Genomic DNA, 24,302 nt, shown 5'->3' on the forward strand with positions numbered 1-24,302 from the left:
CGGGGCCAGCAGCTGTTCCTCCTTAAAGAGGTCGATACTGAAAGGGGGGCGCTGTGGATATGATTGGGAGTTAGAGGACTGACCACCTCCCGAAACCATCACCTTTTCTCCAAGTGCCTGGCAGTCCAGGAGCAGGAAGAGCCCATTGGGGCCTTCAGAGGAAGATAAGGGTAATGAGTGTGAGAGAGGGTGGGAGGCTGGGCTGGACCTTAAGGCGGTGGGGGGATGGGGAGAGTGAAACTGACCCTGACTCCATGGCAAAAAAGAACACTGGTGAAGTAGCGGTAACATTCCTCCACATTGCCCAAGGGTGTTTCTGGGAGGGAAAGCAAGATGTGACATTGAGTCCCCTCCCTGATAATCACATTTTACTCACTCAACAGCTACTTACTGATCATGAGCTTTAGAAGTAGACAGATCTAGGCAACAAATATTGAATACCCATTCTGCACTGTTCTAGGCACTAAACAAGACAGACAAGGTCCTGCCCTTAAGAAGTGTATATTCCAGTGGAAGTGACAGGAAAGCGAGAAATACATAATTTAGCTCTCATTAAGCATTCTGTAGAAAATGGGTTTCAGGAATAAAGAGCTGTTTTATTAAGCACTGTGTATATATTTACACATATTACACATAACATTTCTCGGAACAGTTGAATAACTTAGTGTCGTAGCCTGATTACAGATAAGGAGATAGAGGATTTCAAAGGTGAAGTAACTTGTGTGTGATAACTTCTGTTAGTGATGACAGAACAAAGATTCCAGGTGGTAATCCTGCTGTTACTTCCCCTGATCACTTGTGCCAGCCTCCTCCTCCTCTGCCCTGGACTCAGGCCCTCGGGGAGCCCCCTCCTCTTACCAATACAGGCCTTGTGAAGATCTTGGAGCAGGGCACAAGCTGTTGAGGTCTGCTCCAGGGAGAAGCCCTGCTGGCGGCAGAAGATGAGTGCATGGGAGAAGAGGTCCAGAGTGATGGCATCCCGCAGGCTCTTCTCAGGAGAACCTAGTCCCAACAGCTCAGCCAGCACCCTTGGGAGGGAGAGAGGAAGGAATTAGTGACAACTAGAGTCTCCCTTCCCTGCTCCACACTAGTGCACAACAGGCTTTGGAGCCAGGCATTCCTCATGCCTTCCCAGCCCACCTCCCCCTCAGCTGTCCCCCAAAGCTAGCTCTTCCCCTCCCTACTCCCCTCCCCCCCATACTCCCTCATCTCCTCAGTGCTGGCTGTCTTCTCCAGCATGTGCATGGAATGGATGTCCAGGTACTTCCTGTCATAGGAAAAGAGAGGAAAACGTGTTGGTGTCCATCATGCATTAGTTTGATGATAAGACTGTGGTGGTGAGTGCATTGGACTGGGAACCAAGAGAGCTGAGTTAGAGGTCTGGCCCTTCCACTAACTTGCTATGTCACTTTAAGTAGGTCACTTCCCTCTCTGGGCCTCACTTTCTCCATCTGTAAATGGCTTAAATGAACTCTAAGAATCCTCTTCATTTATAAAACCTAGAGTTAGGAAACTTGAGTTCCAGTTTCTGCCTCTCCCGTGCTGTTTAACTGGGCAAATTTCCCTCTGTGAGCCTCGGTGTCCCCATTTGTACAATGCTCCATAGAGGCAATGATACATTTACATTCTCAGTCTTTGGCTACCTTCTTCTCACACTCTGTCTTTGGACTGGGACAGCAGGAGACCTGGCTTATAGTCATCTTGGGTAATTGCATCTCTGGGCCTCAGTTTCCTCATCTGTAAAATGGAGATACCAGTGCTATTTGACAGGATTGTTGGGAAGCCCTAAAGGAATAATACAAGTGTGAAGGGTAACTTTCCCCCCAGACTTCATACTCACCATATACAGATCCGGGGCTGGGGCAGCGGCAGCTGCGGAGAGAAAGCGAATTGGGAAAGGCAGAGCTGTGTTGTTTCTGGCCCCTAGTTCTTGGCACGTTTCGAATCTCTATCGGCCTAAGGACGTGCTAAGTTGCCTTCTCATCTTGAGGACTGCTGCTGCTGCTGCTAAGTCGCTTCAGTCGTGTCCGACTCTGTGCGACCCCATAGACGGCAGCCCACCAGGCTCCTCTGTCCATGGGATTCTCCAGGCAAGAACACTGGAGTGGGTTGCCATTTCCTCCTCCAATGCATGAAAGTGAAAAGTCAAAGTGAAGTCGCTCAGACGTGTCCGTCTCCTAGCGACCCCATGGACTGCAGCCTACCAGGCTGCTCTGTCCATGGGATTTTCCAGGCAAGAGTACTGGAGTGGGGTGCCATTGCCTTCTCCAATCTTGAGGACTAGATAGGAGCAATGCTACCGGGCTGGGCTTCAGCGATCCCTAAGTACTATTCATGAGCATATAACGAGCGGGGTCACACACCTCTGCCTCCTCACCAAAGCAGCCCGGGGAAACTTCTTAAATTTTAGTAAACATAACGTCGGGTGGCGCCCTGATGGGGAACCCTTTTTAAACATCCATGATCGAATCACTGTCCCGTCCTCACCGGGAACAAGTTGGCTGAAGGATCGTTATCGACATCCACCGAAGCCACGGTCCCGGATTCGGTCCGCACACCTGTTCCCATACGCGTGGCCGATTCTTCCAATGAGCTGAGGTCTTTTTCGGGTTCTCGCCGCAGTTCGTAATGCTGTACAAGCTCCGACTGCATTTTTAGTCCCTGGAATTGGCTGGACTTCCGGCGGATCATCTTGTCGCTCTTTTATGCTGGGGGTCACCACAGGATCTGTCTTGCCTCGGTTCCGGGACAGCCGGTTCTCAGGCAGCCACTGCTAAGGCCTGGCCCTCTATCGACGCTCCAGCCAATTTGCGTTGCAGAGATGCCCGGGGCAGCCAATCCGCTGGCGGCGTCTCTCTCGTCTCAACGGTGACCGTTGCTAAGGGAATTCCTGGAGCCGGGGAGAAAGTGTAAGGCTCTCTCCAATCAGTGAGGAGAGAGTGCGCGTGCGTAATAAGATGCAAGCCCCGCCCTCATGGCCTCCTTTCAAAGTTGCTAATCTGGGGCAGGCGGTGTCTTTAGGACTGGAAAGTAGACCTGTGTTATCGGTTACCATGGGAACTGTTTACTGGCCAATCACGGAGAGAAGAGAGTTCGGAAAGAAACCCATAGAGACCCGAGAGGCGGGACAAAGCGAGACCAATAGAAACAGGAAATGAAGACAATTTCGCCACATCCGGGGCTGCCCCTGGCGCCTGCGCTCTGTGCTGGGGAGGCCAGTGACGTCCGGTGGAGTCCAAGATGGCGCCCTTGGGCTGATCCTGCTGCCGGTGAGGGGCCCAGGGCCAGCGGGGCAGGGACCCTCTGGTAGGTGAGGGGGAGTTGCGTGATTGCGGAGCTCCGGCCGCCTCCACATCTTTTCGCTCTGTCTTCTGCAGGTGATAGGAGTGCAGCCTCCGCCTGCCTGACGTCCCTCGGGAGACTCTGCTCCTCTCTTCGCTGCCGCGGCCATGTCTGGGCCCGGCAACAAACGCGCCGCTGGGGATGGGGGTTCGGGGCCCCCAGAGAAGAAGTTGAGCCGCGAGGAGAAGACCACCACCACGCTCATAGAGCCCATTCGCCTGGGAGGCATCTCTTCCACGGTTCGTGGGTTCCTGCCTCAAAACTTGTTAGAACTCCCATCTGTTTTTCCTCCACATCGTCCTGAACTTAACTCCCAATTCCCCAAGCTTAGCAAGATCCACTTTACAGAACACTCTGCTGAAGGAAACCGAGGACACGACGTCAGCCTTCCCTTTACAGATAGGAAAACGGGTTCCCACAGGGCGTGTGGCTTGTCAAAGACTTCAGTAGGAAGAGGCAGAAGCAGAACATGATCCGCCTCACAACCGAGACGCTTTCTCTGTGGGTGTCTGAGCTTCGTTAAATCCTAATGGCAGTTCATTTGGGGAGGCTCCCCACTTCCATCCGTTGCATTTGCTTTTCTTGTCTTTCTCTGTGATTGGGTTCTTGGGCCCTGCTTGACCCTCTTCTTGGCCCCTTTATTTCCTTGGTAGGAGGAGATGGACCTCAAGGTTCTGCAGTTCAAGAACAAGAAACTTGCAGAGCGTCTGGAACAGAGACAGGCATGTGAAGACGAACTCCGAGAACGAATTGAGAAGCTGGAGAAGCGGCAGGCCACAGATGATGCCACCCTCCTCATTGTCAATCGCTACTGGGCCCAGGTGGATGTCGCTCTTCTTTCGAAGACCTGGCCTTGATCCAGCTGCCAATCCTCAGACCCCTCTACTAGGAAAGGAGTATCAAGCTGGGAAGCACCTGAGGGATTCATAACATTTTTGGTGCTTTCTCCCTTCAGCTGGATGAAACTGTGGAAGCCCTTCTCCGACACCATGAGAGCCAGGGGGAGCTGTCTTCAAGGACAGAGGCACCTGGAACCCAGGAGGGGCCGACACGTGATGAGACCCCTCTCACAGAGCCAGGGACTTCGGAGCTGAGGGGTAGGGCCAGAGCCCTAGGATCTGGGAAGCTTAATTAAGTTATGGGAAAGGTCCTGGAGAGGAGGGGACTTTGATATTATTAGGCTGCCGAATTCCCCGCCTGCAAACACACACAATTGATTTCCTTTCTAGGCCACAAAGGGCAGTGGGTAAGAACACAGGCTTTGAAATCTGAGTGATATGGTTAAGAGTGCAATTCACATCTTGACACCTGTAGTTCAAAAAAGTATTAAATGTTGACTGTGTACTTGGCATTGTTGTAGATTTGGAGAAGACAAATAACCAAAAAGAGATAACTTACTGCCCCAACCATTAGGAAAGGAAGTGATTAAAACCACAAGAAAGACGTTGCGGGGGGCAGGGAGGCCTGAAAGGGAGTTAGTGTGTGTGCACTTTAGTTTAGATCGGGGAAGGCAGAGAAGGCGTCCCTGAGGAAGTGATTTGGTAGGCCTCTGGCCTTAGGGACATTGCCTCCCTGAACCTTTGTTATTTCACTTTTAAGATGAGGATAACACAGTCCTTCAGGTGTTGGTTGTGTTGATTTAGTAAGCTATAGAGTGCTGAAGGGCTCAGTCTGGCACTTGGTACAGAGTAGTGGTGACTGTTGCTGTTGTCCTCACGAGGATCTGTCCGTCCCTCCCAGAGCCCCTGCCAATGCAGCTGCGGCCCCCTCTCAGTGAGCCAGCCTTGGCTTTTGTGGTGGCCCTTGGTGCAAGCAGTAGTGAGGAGGTGGAGCTGCAGCTGCAGGGCCGCATGGAGTTCTCCAAGGCAGCTGTGTCCCGTGTTGTGGAGGCCTCTGACCGCCTGCAGCGCCGGGTGGAAGAACTCTGTCAGCGAGTATATAGCCGAGGTTAGTTCTTTATGCCCCCACCCCCGAGGTGCCCCAACTTTCATTTCTCTGTTCATGGTATCCCCTCCTCAGTGCTCCTAGCCCAGAGGCAACCACAGTTCCCCAAGGGATAAATCAGCCACGTTCTCAGGAGAAGGGTTAAACTGTCAGTGGGGGATCTGGCTTTGATTTCTGGAGTTGACGTCTAGAGAGATGGGTAGAAGGAGTTGTTGATACTGGGGGAGGGGTCCTCCTCCCTTGGGGCTGGAGACCTCTTGGGAGCACTTTTCACAAATCTTAGTGGCAGTTACTGATCCATCCAAGGCATAGCATCAAGGGCCCAGCCTTAGTTCTGTCAGCCCCACCCGGGCGTTCTGGGCAGATGGCTCTCCTCTCTGAGCTGGTCTCCTCCTTTGTACAGTAGGGATAAAGACTCCTGGCTTTGTCATGAGAAAGTGGCAAGACAGCTGGTGGATCACACTGGGCACATAGCAGAGTCCAGAATGAGTTAGTACTTTGACCCATTGCCCTGGACTTGGCTCTTACCTGAGCCCTGCCTTCCCAGGGGACAGTGAGCCCCCTGGTGAGGCGGCTCGGGCACGCACCCGGGAACTGGGCCGTGAGAATCGGCGGCTACAGGACTTGGCCACCCAACTACAGGAGAAGCACCACCGCATCTCATTGGAGGTGGGAGTTGGGATTTGGGGGTGGGATTGGAACCAGGACAGGGTTTGGATTAGTTGGACACCCAAGGATCTTGGGGAGCCAAGTCTGTCATCTAAGCCTCTGTCCCCTTCATTGTCCCCAGTACTCTGAGCTCCAGGATAAAGTGACATCTGCAGAGACCAAAGTGCTGGAGATGGAGACGACAGTAGAGGACCTGCAGTGGGACATTGAGAAGTTGCGGAAGCGGGAGCAAAAACTTAATAAGCATCTGGCAGAAGCCTTAGAGCAGGTGAGGCTCGGGGCTGGGTCAGATGGAGCCTGAACAGAGTACATAGGGCCCTAACTTCTCTTCTCGACACCCATCTGTCCATCTCTTCTCTCCATAGCTCAACTCTGGCTACTATGTGTCTGGGAGCTCTTCAGGCTTCCAGGGGGGCCAGATCACACTCAGCATGCAGAAGGTGAGCAGCAGCATTCTTCCTGGTCCCTCCCGCAACTTTTTGTCTACTCTACCCTTGAACTTCCCCCTTAGAATTAGGGACAAACATCATCTGTGGTCTTGGAGGTCTTTGCCTGTCTCTCACAGTGTTCTTTGTTTTATTGTTTAATATCTGTATTCAGTGAATAGTTGCTGAATACTGAATGTTAGCTACTGTGTAGAAAGCAGTTATTTTGGAGAACAAAACAGAAACCTGTCATGGAGCTTAAGTTCTAGTTGGGGGAGTTAATAAGAAGTAGGTGAATCTTAAATCAGTTGACTAAAAGTCCGTCAGTCAGTTCAGTCCAGTCACTCAGTCATGTCCAACTCTTTGCAACCCCATAGACCGCAGCACACCAGGCCCCCCTGTCCATCAGTAACCCCCGGAGTTTACTCAAACTCATGTCTGTTGAGTGTGATGCCATCCAACTATCTCATCCTCTGTTGTCCCCTTCTCCTCTCGCCTTCAATTTTTCCCAGCATCAGGGTCTTTTCAAATGAGTCAGTTCTTCACATCAGATGGCCAAAGTATTGGAGCTTCAGCATCAGTCCTTCCAAAGAATATTCAGCACTGATTTCCTTTAGGATGGACTGGCTAGATCTCCTTACTATCCAAGGGATTAAAAGTACCACTGAGGAAAGAGGTGTTGGTTGTGTTGGAGGCATTTGGCATTCTCGTTGTGTAGCTGAGAAGGGGCCTGCTGCCGCTGTCCCATTCCCTGTCCTGCTTTTGCTCTCTCACTTCTTTGTCACTGCACATTTTTTTTTCTTTTTTTGGTGCTGCAAAGTCATTGTTCCCTGTCCTCCTTTCCTCAGCTTCCTCTTCAGGTCTTCCAGGAAGGCTTCCTTGACCCCGTCAGGTATAAGCCTTGGTTCCCAGCACTGACCGTGCAGTATTGCATTTTTCCTACTTGACTAGGAACATTTAGGAAAGTGCCTGGGTCTGGTTTGTCCCTGGGCCTTCAGAGTCCATCGCTGCTCCACATAGGGGAGCTTGGGCAGAGCATATGGTGGGGCTGTGAGGGACGCATGCCTCATGCCCTGGCCCTGCCTCCCACTGGCCTCCCCACTCCACAGTTTGAAATGCTGAATGCGGAGTTGGAGGAAAATCAGGAATTGGCCAATAGCCGCATGGCAGAACTGGAGAAGCTGCAGGCCGAACTTCAGGGGGCCGTGCGGACCAATGAGCGCCTCAAGGTGAGTTGTGTTTGGGGCTGGGAAGGCATTAGCCTGCAGGGTGGGCACTGAGCTCTCCTTCCTCTTGCTGAGTGAGCTCAGACATCCTGCCCCTAGGTAGCATTGCGGAGCCTTCCCGAGGAGGTGGTCCGGGAGACGGGGGAGTACCGGATGCTGCAGGCGCAGTTCTCACTGCTCTACAATGAGTCTCTGCAAGTGAAGACCCAGCTGGACGAGGCCCGCGGGCTGCTGCTGGCCACCAAGAATTCCCACCTGAGGCACATTGAGCACATGGAGGTATGCCGGTGGAACAGGGGTAAGGGTCAGGCCCTCTGGGTCAGGTTGTTCCTGGGTCAAGGGTGTCAGAGTCCGGGGTGCCTGCCAGAGATCCCTTGGGAATAAATTCCTAAGCCACTGAGGTCTGAGGTTGAGGGTGGGCTTGTGTGGGTCCTTAATGCCTCACCTCACAGAGTGATGAGCTGGGGCTGCAGAAGAAGCTACGCACCGAGGTTATACAGCTGGAGGACACGCTGGCCCAGGTTCGCAAGGAGTACGAGATGCTGCGCATTGAGTTTGAACAGAACCTGGCGGCCAATGAGCAGGCGGGTATGTGCGAGGACAGGGTTGAGGTGGGGCCTTTTGTGGGATTGCTGGGCCCTGGTGTGGCCAGATGCTTGTCCAGAGGTTAGATCCTTTCCTTTCACAGAGCCTCATTTCCCTGTGGAAAATGGGGACCCCACCACAAGGCTTAAAGATGCAGTGAGGCTTACAGCTGCCTGAGGTGGCTGATGGTGCCAACTCTGCCAGAACAGGAGCTGTCAGCCCCGTCCATGATTCTCTGGCCTTTAGGGTGCCTCTCCACTAGTTCATTTTACAAAGGTTTATTGAACACCTCTTTTGAGTCAGGCTCAGTTCTAAGCTTTGGGATTATACCAGTGAACAAAATACAAAGAATCACTGCTGTTGTGGAGCTGTGTTACAGAGAGAGAGGACAGACGACAAAGGGAAAATTGAACGTGTGTAGTAGTAGTAACAAGTATACCAAGAAAAGTAAAGCAAGGAGGGAAGGTAAGGAGGTATTAGGAGAAATGCCAGGGACATGAAACTAAGATGACATTTGTTTAAGAAGCTAAAGGAAGTGGACTAACTTGTGAATTTACAGTTATGTGTTCCTTTGAAGGAAATCTGGAAGTATTTTTGAAATCTTCATTAGCAAAAATAACACACAGCATCAGATTATGTTTGGGTGAATTTTCTTCCGTTATCTACTGAGCTCACTCCCTCTGTATAAGGCTTCAGTTCTTCTCTCCTTCATAGTGAGAGTGACAGCTCTGGCCCTGCCTCTCCCCTCACTGAGGGGTTGGGCCCCTAACCCAGGGACCAGTCTGACCTTGGTTTCCTGTACTCCTCCAGGGCCCATCAACCGCGAGATGCGCCACCTTATCAGCAGCCTACAGAACCACAACCACCAGCTAAAGGGGGACGCCCAGCGATACAAGCGGAAACTGCGCGAAGTGCAGGCCGAAATTGCCAAGGTGAGGAGCGGGCTTCCCAGGGAAGCCCATGGCTAGGCCCCAGTGAGCATGTTTCACCTCGGCCCTGTTCTCTCTCTGCTTTGCAGCTCCGGGCCCAGGCCAGTGGCTCTACTCACTCCATCCCCAGCCTGGGCCACCCAGAGGACTCCAGCCTCAGTGCCCCAGTCCCAGGGAAAGAAGAGGGTGGGCCAGGCCCTGTTGGTGCCCCCGATACCAGAAAGGAGATGGCTTCCATGCCTGGCGCTGCCCTTACTACCTCGTCAGCGAAGAAGGAAGACGTGGTGGCCTCCGAGGAAGAGACCCAGGCCCTGACCCCCGGGGCCCAGGGACCCTCTTCCCGGGGCCGAGAACCTGAGGCCAGACCCAAGCGGGAGCTTCGGGAACGAGAAGGGCCTGTTCTGGGACCCCCATCTGTAGCCTCGGCTCTCTCAAGGGCTGATCGGGAGAAGGCCAAAGTGGAAGAGGTCAAGAGAAAGGAATCAGAACTCCTCAAAGGTCTCCGAGTAGAGCTCAAGTGAGGCCCTGTTCTTTTCTCCCTCCCACCCGTGCCCAATGACCTCCAGCCCTACTCACCCAGCCTTCCTCCTGTGCCTTCCCCAGGAAGGCCCAGGAAAGCCAGAAGGAGATGAAATTGCTCTTGGACATGTATAAGTCTGCACCCAAGGAACAGCGGGATAAGGTGCAGCTCATGGCAGCGGAACGCAAGGCCAAGGCTGAGGTGAGGGCAGGTAGGGTCTGTGCAGAAAGGCTGCCCCAGGGTGGGGGGGGGGCAGTGACCAGAGTTGAGCCCTGGGTCAGCAGGAAGCAGTGATGAGAGAGCTCCCTCCTGGTGGTTATAGGTCGATGAACTCCGAGGCCGCATCCGGGAACTGGAGGAGAGGGATCGGAGGGAAAGCAAGAAGATCGCGGACGAGGATGCCCTGCGGCGCATTCGTCAGGCGGAGGAGCAGATTGAACACCTGCAGCGCAAGTTGGGTGCCACCAAGCAGGTGTGACCCCCACCCCACCCCCAGCTTTGAATGTTGGCATTCCTTAAACCTCCTGGTCTAGCACACGGCCGGGGTCCACTCTGTGGGTCTTTGTACAGCCGTGTTTTCCTGCGGTTTCCCCACAGTTGATCTTGTCCGTCTCCCACGTTCCGTCTTGCCCCTGCCCACTTGCTGCAGGAGGAGGAGGCCCTGTTGTCAGAGATGGATGTGACCGGCCAGGCCTTTGAGGACATGCAGGAACAAAATGGGCGGCTGCTCCAGCAGCTGCGAGAAAAGGATGACGCCAACTTCAAGCTGATGTCAGAGCGGATCAAAGCCAACCAGATTCATAAGCTGCTGCGGGAGGAGAAGGATGAGCTGGGCGAGCAGGTTCTTGGCCTCAAGTCCCAGGTAGGGCTGCCCCAGGCTTGTTAGGGTGGGACTGGAGAGGCAGGGGCTCCCCAGCACTGAGTCCCCACTCCTGTCCTTAGGTGGATGCCCAGCTCCTGACCGTGCAGAAGCTAGAGGAAAAAGAGCGAGCCTTGCAGGGCAGCCTTGGGGGTGTGGAGAAGGAGCTGACACTGCGCAGCCAGGCCCTGGAGCTCAACAAGAGGAAGGTAAGGCAGATGACCTGGGCCAGAGCCTGGCTCTGCTGCCCTATGCAGCCCCGTTCATGTCTCAGACACTTAATGTGTGCCAGACCCTGTGCTGAGGACTTGCCCTGTTGGGTCGTGTTTCGCCTTAAAGTAATCCTACAACAGTTTTCATCATTATCTCCTGTTCTGTAAGGGAGAAAGAAGGCTGAGGTTTAGGGAGGTAGTTGACTTGTTCAAGAGAGAGTGGAAGTGGAATTTGGGCCCAGGTCTCCTTGACTCCACAGCCCATGTCCTGAGCACTGCACTAGCTGTCTCTGTTACATAGTTGTATTAATCCTAAGAAATGTCTCTAGCTCATGGTAGTTGTTGTTCTGAGGGGAACAGAATCAGGAGTGACATCACTCCTCCAGTTCATGGTAAAGGCTTAACATTGACTTTCATCTTTTTTCTCCTCTGGGCTTCTCTCTGTTTGGTTCATTCGTTTAAGCAATGTTAGTCATGCTTTTGCTGGGTACCAGGACTGCACTGAGTGCTGGGGAGATCACAAGAACAAATCACCTCTGCTGGAAGTGGGAGCTTCCAGTTATGAGGGGCAGAGAGCAAGCCGATAATCACTCAGATTAAGCAACACTGTTTCAGATCACAGCGTGTCTTTCTTTGGCCGCACAGCATGGCTTGTTAGACCACGGCAGTTAAGGCCCGGAATTCTAACCACGTAGCCCCCCGGAAACTCACAGCATGTCTTATGAAGGAAATAGAACTGTATGAAAGAAAAACAGAAGAACCTCTCTCAGGAGGTGACATTTGAGCTGAGGCTTCAGGGAGCCGCAGAGAGAAAGTCTCTGTGTTGGGGGAGTTGAGGGGAGCAGAGTACCCTGTGGAGGCTCAGAGACAGGAGAGAGGGTTATGCAGGTCAGGAGCCAGAAGTGCTAGGAATGAGGAAGACAAGGTGAGGCTGGTGGGGTCAGGAGACAGAATCAATTTCAGTGAAGATATTGGACTTATCCCAAGAGCAGGAACCACTGGACAGTTGACATAAGCGTCTTTGGGCCATGGCTCCACACGCTTGGCTCCCCAAGGGCCAGCTGTGCCCCTCCTCCCCATTCCACCCACCTCAGGCCGTGGAAGCAGCCCAGCTGGCCGAGGACCTGAAGGTGCAGCTTGAGCACGTGCAGACACGGCTGCGAGAGATCCAGCCTTGCCTGGCTGAGAGCCGGGCTGCGCGGGAGAAGGAGAGCTTCAACCTCAAGAGGGCTCAGGTGTGTGGTTGGCAGGGCGTGGAGGCGGGGGCGGGGCCAGCAGGTTTGGATTGAGGACCCTTGCACTCAGCCTGCCCCCTTCTCCTGCTTCAGGAGGACATCTCCCGGCTTCGGCGCAAGCTGGAGAAGCAGAGGAAGGTGGAAGTTTACGCAGATGCTGATGAAATCCTCCAGGAGGAGATCAAGGAATACAAGGTAGGGCTGTCGAGCTAGGTTGTGCTCCACGAACCTGGGAAATCTCAGACTGGGGGTTGGTGAAGCTCCAGGGGGTAGTCCAGGGAACCCAGAAATAAGGTAGGATAGCAAAACCTGGGCAGAATCCATTGTGGACAATCAAGAGAGCTCTCAAGTGTGGTGCACATATACTGCATGCCAGATAGAGTGCTGAGTATGGGAGGACTGGGACCTATACCTGGCCTTGGGTCTCTTGAAACTGACAGTCTGGTGGAGGAGGCAGCCAAGTAATTCTTTTCCTCTGAGTGATGAGCAGTGTGATGGCAAAGGCCAGAGGGGTTGGGGGCAGTCAGGGGAGGCCCTTAATAGCTCTGGGCGTGGTGGGGAGGGGGGCACGGTCAGCCGACTTCCTGAAGGAATAGCCTCCAGAGGAGAACTGCAGAGGGATTCAGCGTTGGCCATGAGGAATGGAGATGAAAGGGTCCAGCAAAGGGAGAGGCAGAGGTGGAGGCCCCTAGTTGAGAGAGGCATGCTGGAAGCACAGCTGGACAGTGGTAGTTAAAAGGACAGAACCTGGGCTTTTAATAAGTCACAAGCCTGGGGGGTGGGGAGGGGGTGTTGGGCAGTGTCACATCCTGAAGGTTAGTGAGCCAGGTTGAGATTCTTGGCTTATTCAGTAGTCATTGAGGAGACATCCAAGGGTTTTAGACTGGAGAGTGACATCTCAAGGATATTGAGGATGAGGTACTTACTTGTGGGACTTCTTGGGAGGCTGGCTGGGAGGACAAAGCAGAAGGGCTGGTGTGGAAGACAGAGGCTTTGGGGGATTGTCAGCAGAGGTGAAGCCACTTGGAACTGGTCACTCAGGGAGGGCCTGTGGCCTGAGACGAAACGGGTCATTTTCCCTGAGCAACCTCAAAGCTTAAATAATGGACAGAGGAGGGATTTCTCTGGTAGTCCAGTGGCTAGGACTCCACACTCCCAATTTCGGGGTCCTGGTTCAATCCCTGGTCAGGGAACTAGATCCCACATGCCACAACTAAGACCCAGCATAGCTAAACAAATAAATAATTTTTTAAAAAAGAAGGAAGGAGAGCCTCGTAGAGTGAGATGACTGGAGAAGTTTCAAGCAGGCAGGGGTGAGTGAGTCAGAGCACCAAGAAGGCACATGAAGCAAGTGATGAAAGATACCTTTTGCGTTTGACAGTCTTGGTGGAAATGGTTATTGGGTAGAGGTGAAGGTCAGATCACCTAGACTCACCGGGAGTGGAAAAGACTGAGGGTGAGTCAGTAAAAAGACAACCTTTTGGAGCAGTTTGGCCTTGTAGGGGTGGAGACAGCTGAAAGGGGAGAAGGGAAGGACTTTGGGAGAAGTTACAGACTGGAGCCTGTCAAATGCTGGTGGGTAGGATTCTGAGAGCTAGAGAAGAGGTGATACTTGTGTGGAGTGGCTGAGGTAGTGCACTGGGCTGGGATTTCAGGCAGGATAGAGAAAGATTATTGGGAATGCTGTGTGGAGGGAATTTCCTATCTGGAGTAGGAGGTGAGACCTTTCGGCAGGTGGGAAATTTCAAGGTAAGAGAGATTTATAAAACCTCCATAGAGAGAAATGAATCAAGTGGCCCACAGCAGGATCTCAGGGGAGCACCAGGGATGGGCCCAGTTGAGGGTTGAGAGCAGCAGATTTCTAGTGGCACTGCCATGCCCAGCTGTGACTTAGCAAGTAGAAGGTAAACAGTCAGCTTAAGCCAGGATTGGGGTTTTGCCAAAGAAGGCTAGTGGGGTAAGGGATGAAGCCCCAGGGCAGAGGAGTCAGGCTGGAGCCTGTGGGTCATTGACCTTTAGCAGGGACTTGTGACCACTGGGCATCACCACCCAAGTTAGAGTCTAGACTGTTCCTATCTAGTTTTGATAGTAACTAGATAGTATCAGGCTGGGCTCCCCGGCCTGCTTCCTCATGTGGAAAGTGCTTATCCCTACCTCCCAGGGCTATCGTGAGAGTTTGGTGCAGCCTGCTGTGGGGTGGTCTGAGTATGAACCATCTCTTGCTGTCAGCTTGGGATCTGGGCACTGTCAGGACTGTTCCTGAGTTGACGCCTTTGCCTGGCCCAGGCGCGGTTGACCTGCCCCTGCTGTAACACCCGCAAGAAAGATGCAGTCCTTACCAAGTGCTTCCACGTTTTCTGCTTCGAGTGTGTTCGGGGCCGCTATGAGGCCCGCCAGAGGAAGTGCCCCAAGTGCAACGCCGCCTTTGGTGCCCATGACTTCCACCGCGTCTACATCAGCTGAACACGTAACTCAGGGGACTTTGGAACACCATGGACCCTGGGGGCTGTGCCTCCAGTCTCACCCCACCCCACATCCAGCGTCCCCCACCTTCCATTCTGGACCCTGTGGGCCCAGCCCCTCCCCACATGGTTGGTTCAGGGGCCCTAGTGCATGCTAGTGGGTGTGGGATTAGCCAAGCTCAGTTCCACCTTTTCCCCCTAGGTGAGAACTCCAGCCTAGGGGGCACTTGCCCTGCAGGAAAGGTCTGCTGTGAGAGCCCTGAGGGGCCCAGAGCACTCAACGAAACTTGCTGGCAGCTGGCCCTAACCCTTCTCCAGCTTTTTCCACAGCCCCATCCCAGCCAAAAAGTGGAAATTCCCCAGGCTGTGACCTCCCACACAAGTGGAGGCTCACTACCTACTTAACACACTCACAAGTTAGGACCAGGGTTGGTCAGATCCCCAGCTCCTTGCTCTGAGACTGGGCCCTGGGGCCCAGGGATACTTTCCTTCACTCTCTGCTCCCCAGACCTGAGCAGACCTTCCCTTCTGTGGAGTTGCTTGGGCTCTTTGGTCCTATGCTAAGAGCATCCCCTTGGTGGGAGCACTGTCCTCTTCTGGGAGGCTCCAAGTTCGCTGCAGTCACCTTGCACTCATCTGGGGAGTGAACCAAGATCATCAGTTTCTATCCTAATCAGACCCCTCTCAATCTCTCCTCCCTTCCCAGGCCCGACTTCCCAGGTCTGTGCTGGGTCCCTCACCCTGACCCTGCTTTCATCCAGGTGGCCTTTAGTGGAGGCAGAACTTCCCATGGGGAAAGGGACAGACTAGCCCACTGTGCCAACTTCCAATCATTCCAGGTAGAAGAGCTTCATCTAATGCCCCGTGACTGAGCCTGTACCTATATGATGCTTCCTGTGCTGTCTGCCCAAGCAAACTCTATGGGCTATAAGGGCAGTCCAAGGGGGTCTGGGAGGTGGAGCTGCTGACAGGTGCAAGGGTCCACTCCGACCCACAGCCCCTGCTCTAGAGATGTCTTGTATAGGCTGTTTTGAATAAATGTCCAACCCTCAGCCTATAGTCCAGAGCCAGGCTTCCTGCCCTAAACGCGGTCCCGGATTTTGGCTGTTAAAACTTAACTCCCAGAGCCTCCCAGGCTGGCGAGTGAACCTAGAGGGCCTGCACAGATCAGACCCCACTCTCGCCACCTGCTTATTATACTGTTGTCCATGGTCCCAGACTGGGCCCGTGGGAGGGGCATGGCTGCAAGGAGAAGCGTCGTGGTCAGCACTCAGCCGCCAGCTTGCTCTCCTGTTCCCACCAGGAAGAGCCTACTCCCTGGATCGGCTTGCCACCCGCCTCCCCGCGCCTGCGATCATTGGCCGCAGGGAAGCCGGGAGCTCCGAGCTGCATCCTGGGAAATGTAGTCCCATGTTTTCACCTGGTGGCAGGTCCTCGGAGGAGACCGGGCCTGTACACCCAGTCTGGGCCATGTCTCCCCAGCGGCTTCGCCCACCCCTCCCCTTCGGATGGACAGACAGGACACCTCAGCGGGTGACTTCCTTCATTGGGACTTGCACCGTCCTCTGGCCATGTTCTCGGGAACCGTGTCTAGCGGTGCTTGTGGCTTCAGTGTGCTGTCGGGTCCGCACTCGGACCCTTCACCGAGGCTGTGCTGGGCCTCGCGCTCGGGACGGTGATGACCAGGCTGGGTGCTGACGCTGGAGCTGGAACTGGAGCCATGGCCACGGGAGCGGCCGCCGGTGTGTCAGCAATCACCCCCTTGCGCGACCCCACAGCCTTATCAGGAGTCGCACCTTCGCTGGGGCCAGCGGCCTTGTCAGCCTTCGGGCTCCACCTGGCGCCCGAGGTTTCGGCGGGGCCGCAGCGGCTGGTCCAAGTCGGACCCGAGACGGAGACGCGGGCTACATTGACTTCCGGTGCAGGGCTGCCGGCTGTGGGCGCGCTCGCCGAGGCACGAGCCACGGCGGGGGATGGCATCGGGCCGCCTAGGAAGTGTCCGCGGCCCCCGGCAGTGGTGGCCAGGGTGGGGAAAAAACGCAGCATATTGCATCATAGAGATGCCGTCTGGCTCAGAAAGGAGCGCTGCAGGTCGGGGTCAGCCAATCCTTTGTGAGCTCTATCCTCTTTCCCAGGAGTCACCTCCACGTGGGCTCCTTACCAAATCCAAGTGACGACGTCACTTCCCCAATATCTCTCTTAAGCAGTCTCCATATCCGGGGGAAGGGGGGAGTCTTAAAAACTCCCAGTCCTCATGCTTAATAGACACCAAACCACTTTCTCAAGCTTGCCCCCAAGGGAGTGGGATAAAAATCCCAGAATTGTGGGAAGAGCAGGCACTGATGCTGCAGGAGGAAGAGTAAGTTCTTCACAAATGTTGGTTTTAGAATGAGCCTGCCCAATACCGGGGAGATCTGCCATAAGAGTTGGGCAGGCCCTTCCCCCTCAGTGTGCTTAATCCCTTCCAAGCACCAGTAAACTCAGTGTCTGCGATACCCTGGGCTCTTGGGACAGGGAGGTCAAAGCTCCTCCTGGCCCAGTCCTGATCTTGGCTGGCCTGTGTGGGTGAGCAGATGTTGGCCTTAGTGGCAAAGGTACCTGTTTTAGCCAAGTTCCAGTGAGATTGGCCACAGGTTCCAGGGGAGCATTTGACTTCAATCACTCTTCTTAAAAATTCCCTTGGTGGAGAAGGGAATGGCTATCCACTCCAGTACTGCCTGGAGAATTCCATGAACAGAGCAGCCTGGTGAGCTACAGTCCATGGGGTTGCAAAGAGTTAGATACAACTGAGTGACACACACACTAAATGTTTACATCAAAAAGCAAAGCTCTGAACCTTGATTAAAAAATAAGTAACACTTCCCTTGGGCTCTCTGGTGCTACACTCTGCTATATTATTTACCAAATTGCTACCATTTATGGCCAGGGTTGGAGGATGGGGCTAAGATCATGTCACTCGCCTTAATTCCCCTTTCCCCCAATGGTGTCCTTATCCCGAAGTTACTCCAACAAGGTACTCCACAGTCCAGCCTCTGCTCTCTCGCCTTTTCTCAGTTCCCACCCCACTATGCTCTTAAGCTGACACCTGTTATGCATCCTCTATCTCCCACCCCACCCCTGATCCCGACACTCACAATTTCCTGTTCCTGCAGCCCTCATCCTTCAGGTCACTGCCTCTAGCCAGTTTCCTGCCCCGCTGCTGTGGCAGGTACTATGCCTGGATCCAACCCCTTCTGCTAAGTAAGAACCAATGGGGAACCTACCTGGTGGTCCAGTGGCTGAGACTGCACTCCCAAGGCAGGGGGCTCAGGTTCGATCCCTGGTCAGGGAACTAGATCCCACATGCCACAACTAAGAGTTTACCTGCTGCACCTAAGACCCAGTGCAGCCCAATAAATTAAAAAAAAGAATCAGTGGGCTCCAGTGTCTGTTCTTCCTCTGGAGTCCCCTCATTTTACAGAGGACTCCTATGCTGATGGACCTCAGTGTCTCCAGGAAATATAGAATAGCCTTCCTTATTCGCTTCTTCATGAAATCAATTCCCTCTTCTCTTTCACCCTTCCCCACCCCTTGCTTTCCAGATGGAGAAGGGAAAGGAGAGACAATTGAGCCTGCCTTGGGAGTTGGGGTTAGAAAGACAAAGGGAAGGTGTGGAGACAGCTTCCTGGCTAGGGCAGGAGGCCCCCAGCAGACTGGGGCAGAGGCAGGCACTGGGTTAGAGCTGCCTCAAGCAGTCACTTGGGCCAGGGCAAGGTTTAGGCCCAGGAGATAGTGCTGAGGCAAGCCTGCAAGGAGGATTTGGCGGTGCATCCCTGCCTGACCCAGACGATGTGGAGCCCAGGCCAGGCCCGGGCAGGCCCAGGGTGGGGGAGGATAGGCTTGGTTGTACGCAGAGCTTGCTCCTGGTCATTCTGGTTTCCTTTACCACCTTGCAATAGATCTTAGGTAAATGGCAGCCTTCTGTTAGCCTCAGCCTCTCCACACATTGGGGGCTCATGGGCTACATCCTGAGTTAGATGACGAGCTAGGTCTCCAACCACTTCTCTTCAGGGTCTAGGGGGCTCTGGTCTGGAGGAAGGGTTGGACACAGTCCAGGACCCAGGAGAACCAGGGGAGGCGGCTGCCAGCTTCTGGAACTAAATCTGGGCACTGTGCCTCGTGGCAGTCTGCAGAGGGTGTGGGCGTCATGGCCAGAGAGGGCTCCCTGGGGCAGCACAGCTGGCCCTGAGCCAGCCCAGTGCGAGTCACCAGGCTGCCACCCAGAAGTCGGCATGCTGTGCTGCTTGGCTCTGCCACCTTCTCAGCACATTTCTCCCCGTCTCCCAAGAGGATAGATTTTAAAGCTGTAAACCCTCAGGCTCCCACCAGCAAGCACTGGATGGAGATTTCCGGCCTCTGGGAACAGGGCTGGGCTGAGCTTTTGACTTACATGTGGACCCTGCCTTGGCAAAGAACGGGCTCTCTCAGCTTGCTCTGAACTTGAAAGAGAAGATAGAAAACACCTGGGAAATCTTATTCCCTTTATTCTCTTCAACTAATCAACATGACCACCGCTGACACAACACTGCTATTGACACACAATACTCAAAAGTGGGGCCTTTCTTCACGGGGACAAGTCAGATGAGTGGGGGCAAAAGAGTCGGGGCTGCTCACCTGAGGGGCAGGTGTGATGGAACCCCACCTCTCGGTTGTGATGGTTTCGAGCTTCCCCACCATTCAGGATTCATGGCAAGTTCTCCCGGGCTCCCTTCTGACCTCCATATCCATAGCAGTTTCAAGTTTCACCCTAAGCTCAGATCAGTTTCTACTCTCCCTTCTGCTTTCACCAATGACGCTGTGACCCTGTGTTGCGCTCCTCCATAAGGGCCTGTCTAAAGAGTCAGGCTTGCGTGGAGTTGGACAGGAGGGGTTGGCTACACTCTGCCTTCCCGACTCGCTTCCGGTGGGAAAGTGCCACAATCCCCTGGGCCTTGGCCTGACCTGGTCAGAAGGACTCGATACTGCCGCCTCCCCCAGCCTGCTCCCTGCTTAGTTCCTCCCAAGATGTAGCTCGCTCTGGGAGGAAAGCAGCTGGCTAAAGGAGTTTGGGGAGGTGGGCAACAGAGAACAGGTCACACCCCAAAGGTCTCTGACTCTGCCCCCTTTCTTGCTATGAAACCCCAGACCCCAACTAATTGTGTCCACATCATCCATTCAGTACCACAGCCAAGACCCTTGGCCCTCACCCTATGACATGCGAGCACCCTACTATGTATGCTACACCCGAGGCCTCGAAAGGCCCTCAGTCAGCCTTGACCACCCATCTTCCCCCGGACTGGCCCTGAGCCCCAAAAGCTGCTCTCCCGGACCCTTCTGGAGACTGATTCCTCAGGCCTATTTCCAAGAGGATCTGCTTCTAGTTTTACAAGGGGTTTGTTTCTACAAATGATTTTTCTTTCTGCTGCCATCTTAGAGGAAAGAAAAAACCTGCTTGGAGAATGGTCTCCTCTTCCTCAGTCTCAGAGGGACGCCTCCTCGGTCCATGCTGTCAGTAGAGGCAGGCAGGCTCCTTCTCCCCTCCTGGTGGCGCTTTCTGACCTGGCACTTGGGTGGGTGGGGCTTTATGCAGATATAATCAGGGTCTCCTCAGTCCCCCAAGACCTGCCTTTCCCTTCTCCCCAGCAGGCCTAGGCTTTTCCTCCTACAGTGTTCTAGATTTCAGCCTTTGAGGGTCATCCCTTTGGGAACAGGACAGACGGAGGGTGAAGGACTTTCACCTTTTGAACTTTTAGGTAATGGAATCAGAGGTCTCTTCCACAGGTTTGTAGGAAGCCGGGTCACCCTCTCCAGGGACGTGACTCCCCACCTGGCATCTCAGTTCTACTTGAACCACAGCACGTTACTGGGGCCGACGTGGTGTCAGTGGGCACTTCCTCCAGACCCAGCTCTGGACAGGGAGTCCTGTCCTCCTTTAAGGGTCTCTGGGGTTAAGGGGTGGGGTTCTTGTTATGGATGTTTCAAGAGTTTTGGCTCTTCGACCATTTCAGAGGACAACAGTCTCATTCCCCACCACGGGAGCAGGTTTGGCAGGGTTAATGAAAGTATGTCACTGTACGTGGTGTGTGAGGACAGGAGCCGGGCCTGGCCAGGGAGTGTGTTTCTCATCATTCTGTCTCCCTCTGAAGGTTTCTGGCTAAGGAGGAGAGGAGCCAAGTGGGTGGACTCTGTCTTCTTTCCAAGACCACAGTTGGGCTGGGCTGCTGCAACCTCAGAAGGCTCCAGGTACCCAGGTGAGGAAGGTGGTCAGGTCTCCGTGTACTCTTCAGGGACCCACGGTCCAGTCTGTGGGGTATCTGGACACCCATCACTACGTGTCCTCTTGCTGGCTCGTCCTCTTGCAGCCTTGCTAACAGCTCACGTGAGAGAATGAGGTTAAAAATCGGTTGCTGGCTAATCCAGGCTCTCGATTCTGTCCATTCTGCTGTCCCTTGTTGCCAGAGAATCAAAGGTGGTGCTCTTAAGAGAAGTCTGGCCAGAATTTGACCACACACAGACCTCGTGTCTCTGAAGGGATTTATTCTTTGGAGGTCGACTAACAAGGCTTCTCCCTCTCTGAGGACAGAATGTAAGGAAATGGGCTGCCACAGCCTCAGGACTGGTGGCAGTTAGATTGCAGGAGAAGCCTCCCGACAGTGAGACCTGAGAATGTGGCAGGAGGGACCCTCCATCCCTGGAGGCCTCGCAGCGATGTTCCCCAGCTGAGCTGGGGAGAGGGGAGTCCTGCCTGGCTCGGGGATGTGGGGAACTCTGGTGGCCTGAGCTAGGATCTGCTTGTACTTGCAGTTTGACAAGCTTCTGAAACAGGGAGGACTGGGCAGCCTGGGGTTTGTTGGGTTCCATCTCAACGGCTTCTCCACCTTGGTTCGCTTTCCTCAAAGCACTCTAACAAATCACCCTACTCTTCCCTCCTAATTTTTGTGGTGGTTTCCTAGTCTCCTTACACTTAAAACTTTTATGCTCCCCAAACTTTGGCCTTTAAACAGGCTGGACATGTTTTTTTCTTCCCATTTTGGGGGTTCTTTCTGATCAGGAGTTCCATGGGCCTCTCCCTCTCTCACACACAATCATCTAAGACTTCCCTCGTCCCCCACAGAACCCCCAGTGCCTTGAACTGGACCTTCTCTTCCCAGTTCCTGGGTCATTTCTCCTCTGGGGAATCAGAAGTTTCCTCCTCATTCCCACGCTCCTCCCCCAGCCCAGCATTTTCCTTGGTGTCATCGTCCACGGCTCTGGCAGACGGGCTCCCTCCCATACTCTTGGGGGAGAGAACGCTGTGGAGTGAGTTCATGGGAGGTCCTTCTACACCTTCTAAGGGTCACTCCTCCCAAGTCGATGCTGTCGGATTCCCTGTGCTTCCCCGACCCTATAGTTTCACTAGGTTTTCAATACAGTTTTATAGGGTTGTCTAGAGACATATTGGGACCTCTTCCTACAATTAATAGGGCTTTTATCCACTATGGTTTATAGGGTTTTTCTGCTACAGACTTAAAGGGCTTTTTTTTTTCCTACATATTTATAGGGTTTCTAACCCAACAGTTTTTCTCTACTGCCTTATAAGTGGTTCCCACCAACAATTTTAAAGGGTTATTCATCACTGATGTAAAAGCACTACTTTTACCCACAATTCTTTATCCTCTTCTTCTCTACAATCTGATAGGGTTTTCCTCCTTTCCCCACGTAACTTTTGAGGAGACCCAGTGTTCCTCTCAGGAGAGAGAGGCCTCTGGTCTCCAGACCCTGTTCACAGGGTGACCCCGGGGTGGCAGCTCCTATGGAGGAGGAGGGCTGAGACTTCTGTGAAGCCATCTCCACACTCGGGGCACAAATAGGGCTTTTCTTCCAATCTGGTTTTGGGGCTTCCCCCTTCCTCATGGCTGCTGCTCTCTGTGGGTACGGGGGCCTCTCCCTCACCTTCCTGGCTTGTGGACAGGGTGGCTGGCTCTGGGAGGGGGTCCTCGGGTATGGGGGACTTTTCTCGAGTATGGGTCTCCTGGTGCCGGATGAGAGCCAGGCGATCGAGGAAGGAGGCCCCACAATCTGAGCAGCTGTAGGGTCTGGCCCCCAGGGGGCTCCTGAGATGCTCCAGGAGGACGGAGGAGCTCTTCCCCAGCTCTGGACTCTTCTGGGCTTTCCCGCCGGCATGAACTTTCTGGTGCAGCAGCAGCTCTGAGCTGAGGGCAAAGCTTTTTTTGCATTCGGGGCATTTAAAGGGCTTTCCACTGAGGAAGGGACTGGGCCCCGCCCCTTCCCCGAGGCCAATCCGATAATCGGGAAAGAGATAGGGCTTTTCGTTGCCGTGGGTGACCTGATGCTGGAGGAGCACCGAGCGATCCAGAAAGCTCTCGCCACAGTGCGAACAGATGTAGGACTTGGAGGAGGGCAGACCCAGCCTGTGGCTGAAACTCTCCTGCCCGTCGGGCATTTTAAAGGGCTGTCCAGGCGGGTCGGCTCTGCCCTCCGCAGCACCGGGAAAGGAATTCCCTCCAAAAGGGAGCCTGGGGGACCGGAACTGAGGCGGCTTGGGGGCGGGGTGGGCAGGGAGGCCGTCCGAATTTTTGTAGGGGTTTTCGCCAATATGGATCCTCTGATGCTGCATGAATATGCCCTCGTCGTTGAACCCCTTCCCGCAGACCAGACACTTGTGGGGTTTGGCTCCGGGGGGTGGGGTCAGCAGGGCAGGGTCCCCGAGCCCCAGGAGGCCGTCGCCCTGAGCTCTTCGGGCCGGGGTCTTGCCCCTCTCGTGGATCACCCGATGCTGCTCCAGCTCGTGCGCCTCCAAGAAGGCCTTCCCGCAGTCGGAGCACACGAAGAGGTTCTCGTCCATGTGCGTGCGCACATGCGTGATGAGGTTGGAGCTCTGGCTGAAGCTCTTGCCGCACTCAGGGCACTTGTAGGGCTTCTCGCCCGTGTGCGTGCGCCGGTGCTGGATCAGGTGCGAGCTACGGATGAAGCTCTTGCCGCAGTCGGAGCACTTGTAGGGCTTCTCGCCCGTGTGGATGCGCTGGTGGCGGATGAGGGTGGAGCTCATGATGAAGCTCTTGCCGCAGTCGGCACAGATGTAGGGCCGCTCGCCGCGGTGGATGCGCTGGTGGTTGATGAGGTTGGAGCTGACACTGAAGCTCTTGCCGCACTCAGGGCACTTGTAGGGCTTCTCGCCCGTGTGCGTGCGCTGGTGCCGCAGCAGCGTGGCGCTCAGCGTGAAGGTCTTGCCGCACACCGGGCACTTGAAGGGGTCCTCGCGCAGGTGAGTCCGCTGGTGCTTGATGAGCGTGGAGCTGTGGCCGAAGCTCTTGCCGCACTCCAGGCATTCGTAGGGCTTCTCGCCCGTGTGCGTGCGCTGGTGCTGGGTGAGCTCCGAGCTCTGGATGAAGCTCTTGCCGCACTCGGTGCAGCGGTAGGGCTTCTCACCGGCGTGGATCTTCTGGTGCTTGAGGAGGTTGTGGTTCTGGCCGAAGCGCTTGCCGCACTCGGGGCACTTGTAGGGCTTCTCGCCCGTGTGGGTGGCCTGGTGCTGGATGAGGTCCGAGCTGCGGTAGAAGGCCCGCCGGCACTCGCCGCACTTGTAGGGCTTCTCGCCTGTGTGCGAGCGCTGGTGCTTGATGAGGTTGGTGCTCTGGGTGAAGGCCTTCTCGCACTCGGTGCACTTGTAGGGCTTCTCGCCCGTGTGCGTGCGCTGGTGTTGCACCAGGTTGGAGCTCCAGCTGAAGCACTTGCCGCACTCGGGGCACTTGTAGGGCTTCTCGCCCGTGTGCGTGCGCTGGTGCTGCACCAGGTGCGAGCTCTGCGTGAAGCTCTTCCCGCACTCGGAGCAGGTGTTGGGCCGCTCACCCGTGTGGATGCGCTGGTGCTGCATGA

General features: G+C 54.5%; 3 protein-coding genes across 5 annotated transcripts in view; 1 reads left to right on the plus strand and 2 right to left on the minus strand.

The window, feature by feature from the left end:
- Positions 1-2,879, minus strand: part of LOC104986666 (chromosome unknown open reading frame, human C16orf93) — a 4,323-nt gene extending 1,444 nt beyond the window's left edge. For all 3 annotated transcript variants that reach the window (XM_010837336.1, XM_010837337.1, XM_010837335.1), the window contains exons 1-6: positions 2,488-2,879; positions 1,841-1,872; positions 1,202-1,267; positions 859-1,028; positions 246-316; positions 14-51 (exon numbers count right to left, since the gene is read on the minus strand). In XM_010837336.1, the coding sequence (XP_010835638.1) occupies positions 14-51; positions 246-316; positions 859-1,028; positions 1,202-1,267; positions 1,841-1,872; positions 2,488-2,691 (581 nt within the window). In that variant the 5' untranslated portion in view covers positions 2,692-2,879. The remainder of the gene's footprint in view (positions 1-13; positions 52-245; positions 317-858; positions 1,029-1,201; positions 1,268-1,840; positions 1,873-2,487) is intronic.
- A 310-nt stretch (positions 2,880-3,189) lies between these two features.
- On the plus strand, positions 3,190-15,460 carry RNF40 (ring finger protein 40, E3 ubiquitin protein ligase). The gene is made up of 20 exons (XM_010837339.1): positions 3,190-3,269; positions 3,378-3,581; positions 3,996-4,163; positions 4,298-4,439; positions 5,083-5,289; positions 5,834-5,955; positions 6,077-6,223; positions 6,321-6,395; positions 7,490-7,609; positions 7,706-7,885; positions 8,059-8,194; positions 9,002-9,123; positions 9,210-9,637; positions 9,724-9,841; positions 9,963-10,112; positions 10,290-10,502; positions 10,583-10,708; positions 11,806-11,946; positions 12,040-12,141; positions 14,233-15,460. Exons 2-20 carry the CDS (start codon positions 3,450-3,452, stop codon positions 14,407-14,409), a joined length of 3,006 nt encoding a protein of 1,001 aa, XP_010835641.1. The 5' UTR covers positions 3,190-3,269; positions 3,378-3,449; the 3' UTR covers positions 14,410-15,460.
- A 2,291-nt stretch (positions 15,461-17,751) lies between these two features.
- The window catches only part of ZNF629 (zinc finger protein 629), a 10,028-nt gene continuing 3,477 nt past the window's right edge, over positions 17,752-24,302 (minus strand). The window contains exon 4 of the mRNA XM_010837340.1: positions 17,752-24,291. Within this exon, the coding sequence (XP_010835642.1) occupies positions 22,189-24,291 (2,103 nt within the window). The 3' untranslated portion in view covers positions 17,752-22,188. The remainder of the gene's footprint in view (positions 24,292-24,302) is intronic.

The sequence above is a fragment of the Bison bison genome, unplaced genomic scaffold (genome assembly GCF_000754665.1).
Source record: "Bison bison bison isolate TAMUID 2011002044 unplaced genomic scaffold, Bison_UMD1.0 scf7180017864072, whole genome shotgun sequence".
NCBI classification, from domain to species: Eukaryota; Metazoa; Chordata; class Mammalia; order Artiodactyla; family Bovidae; genus Bison; species Bison bison.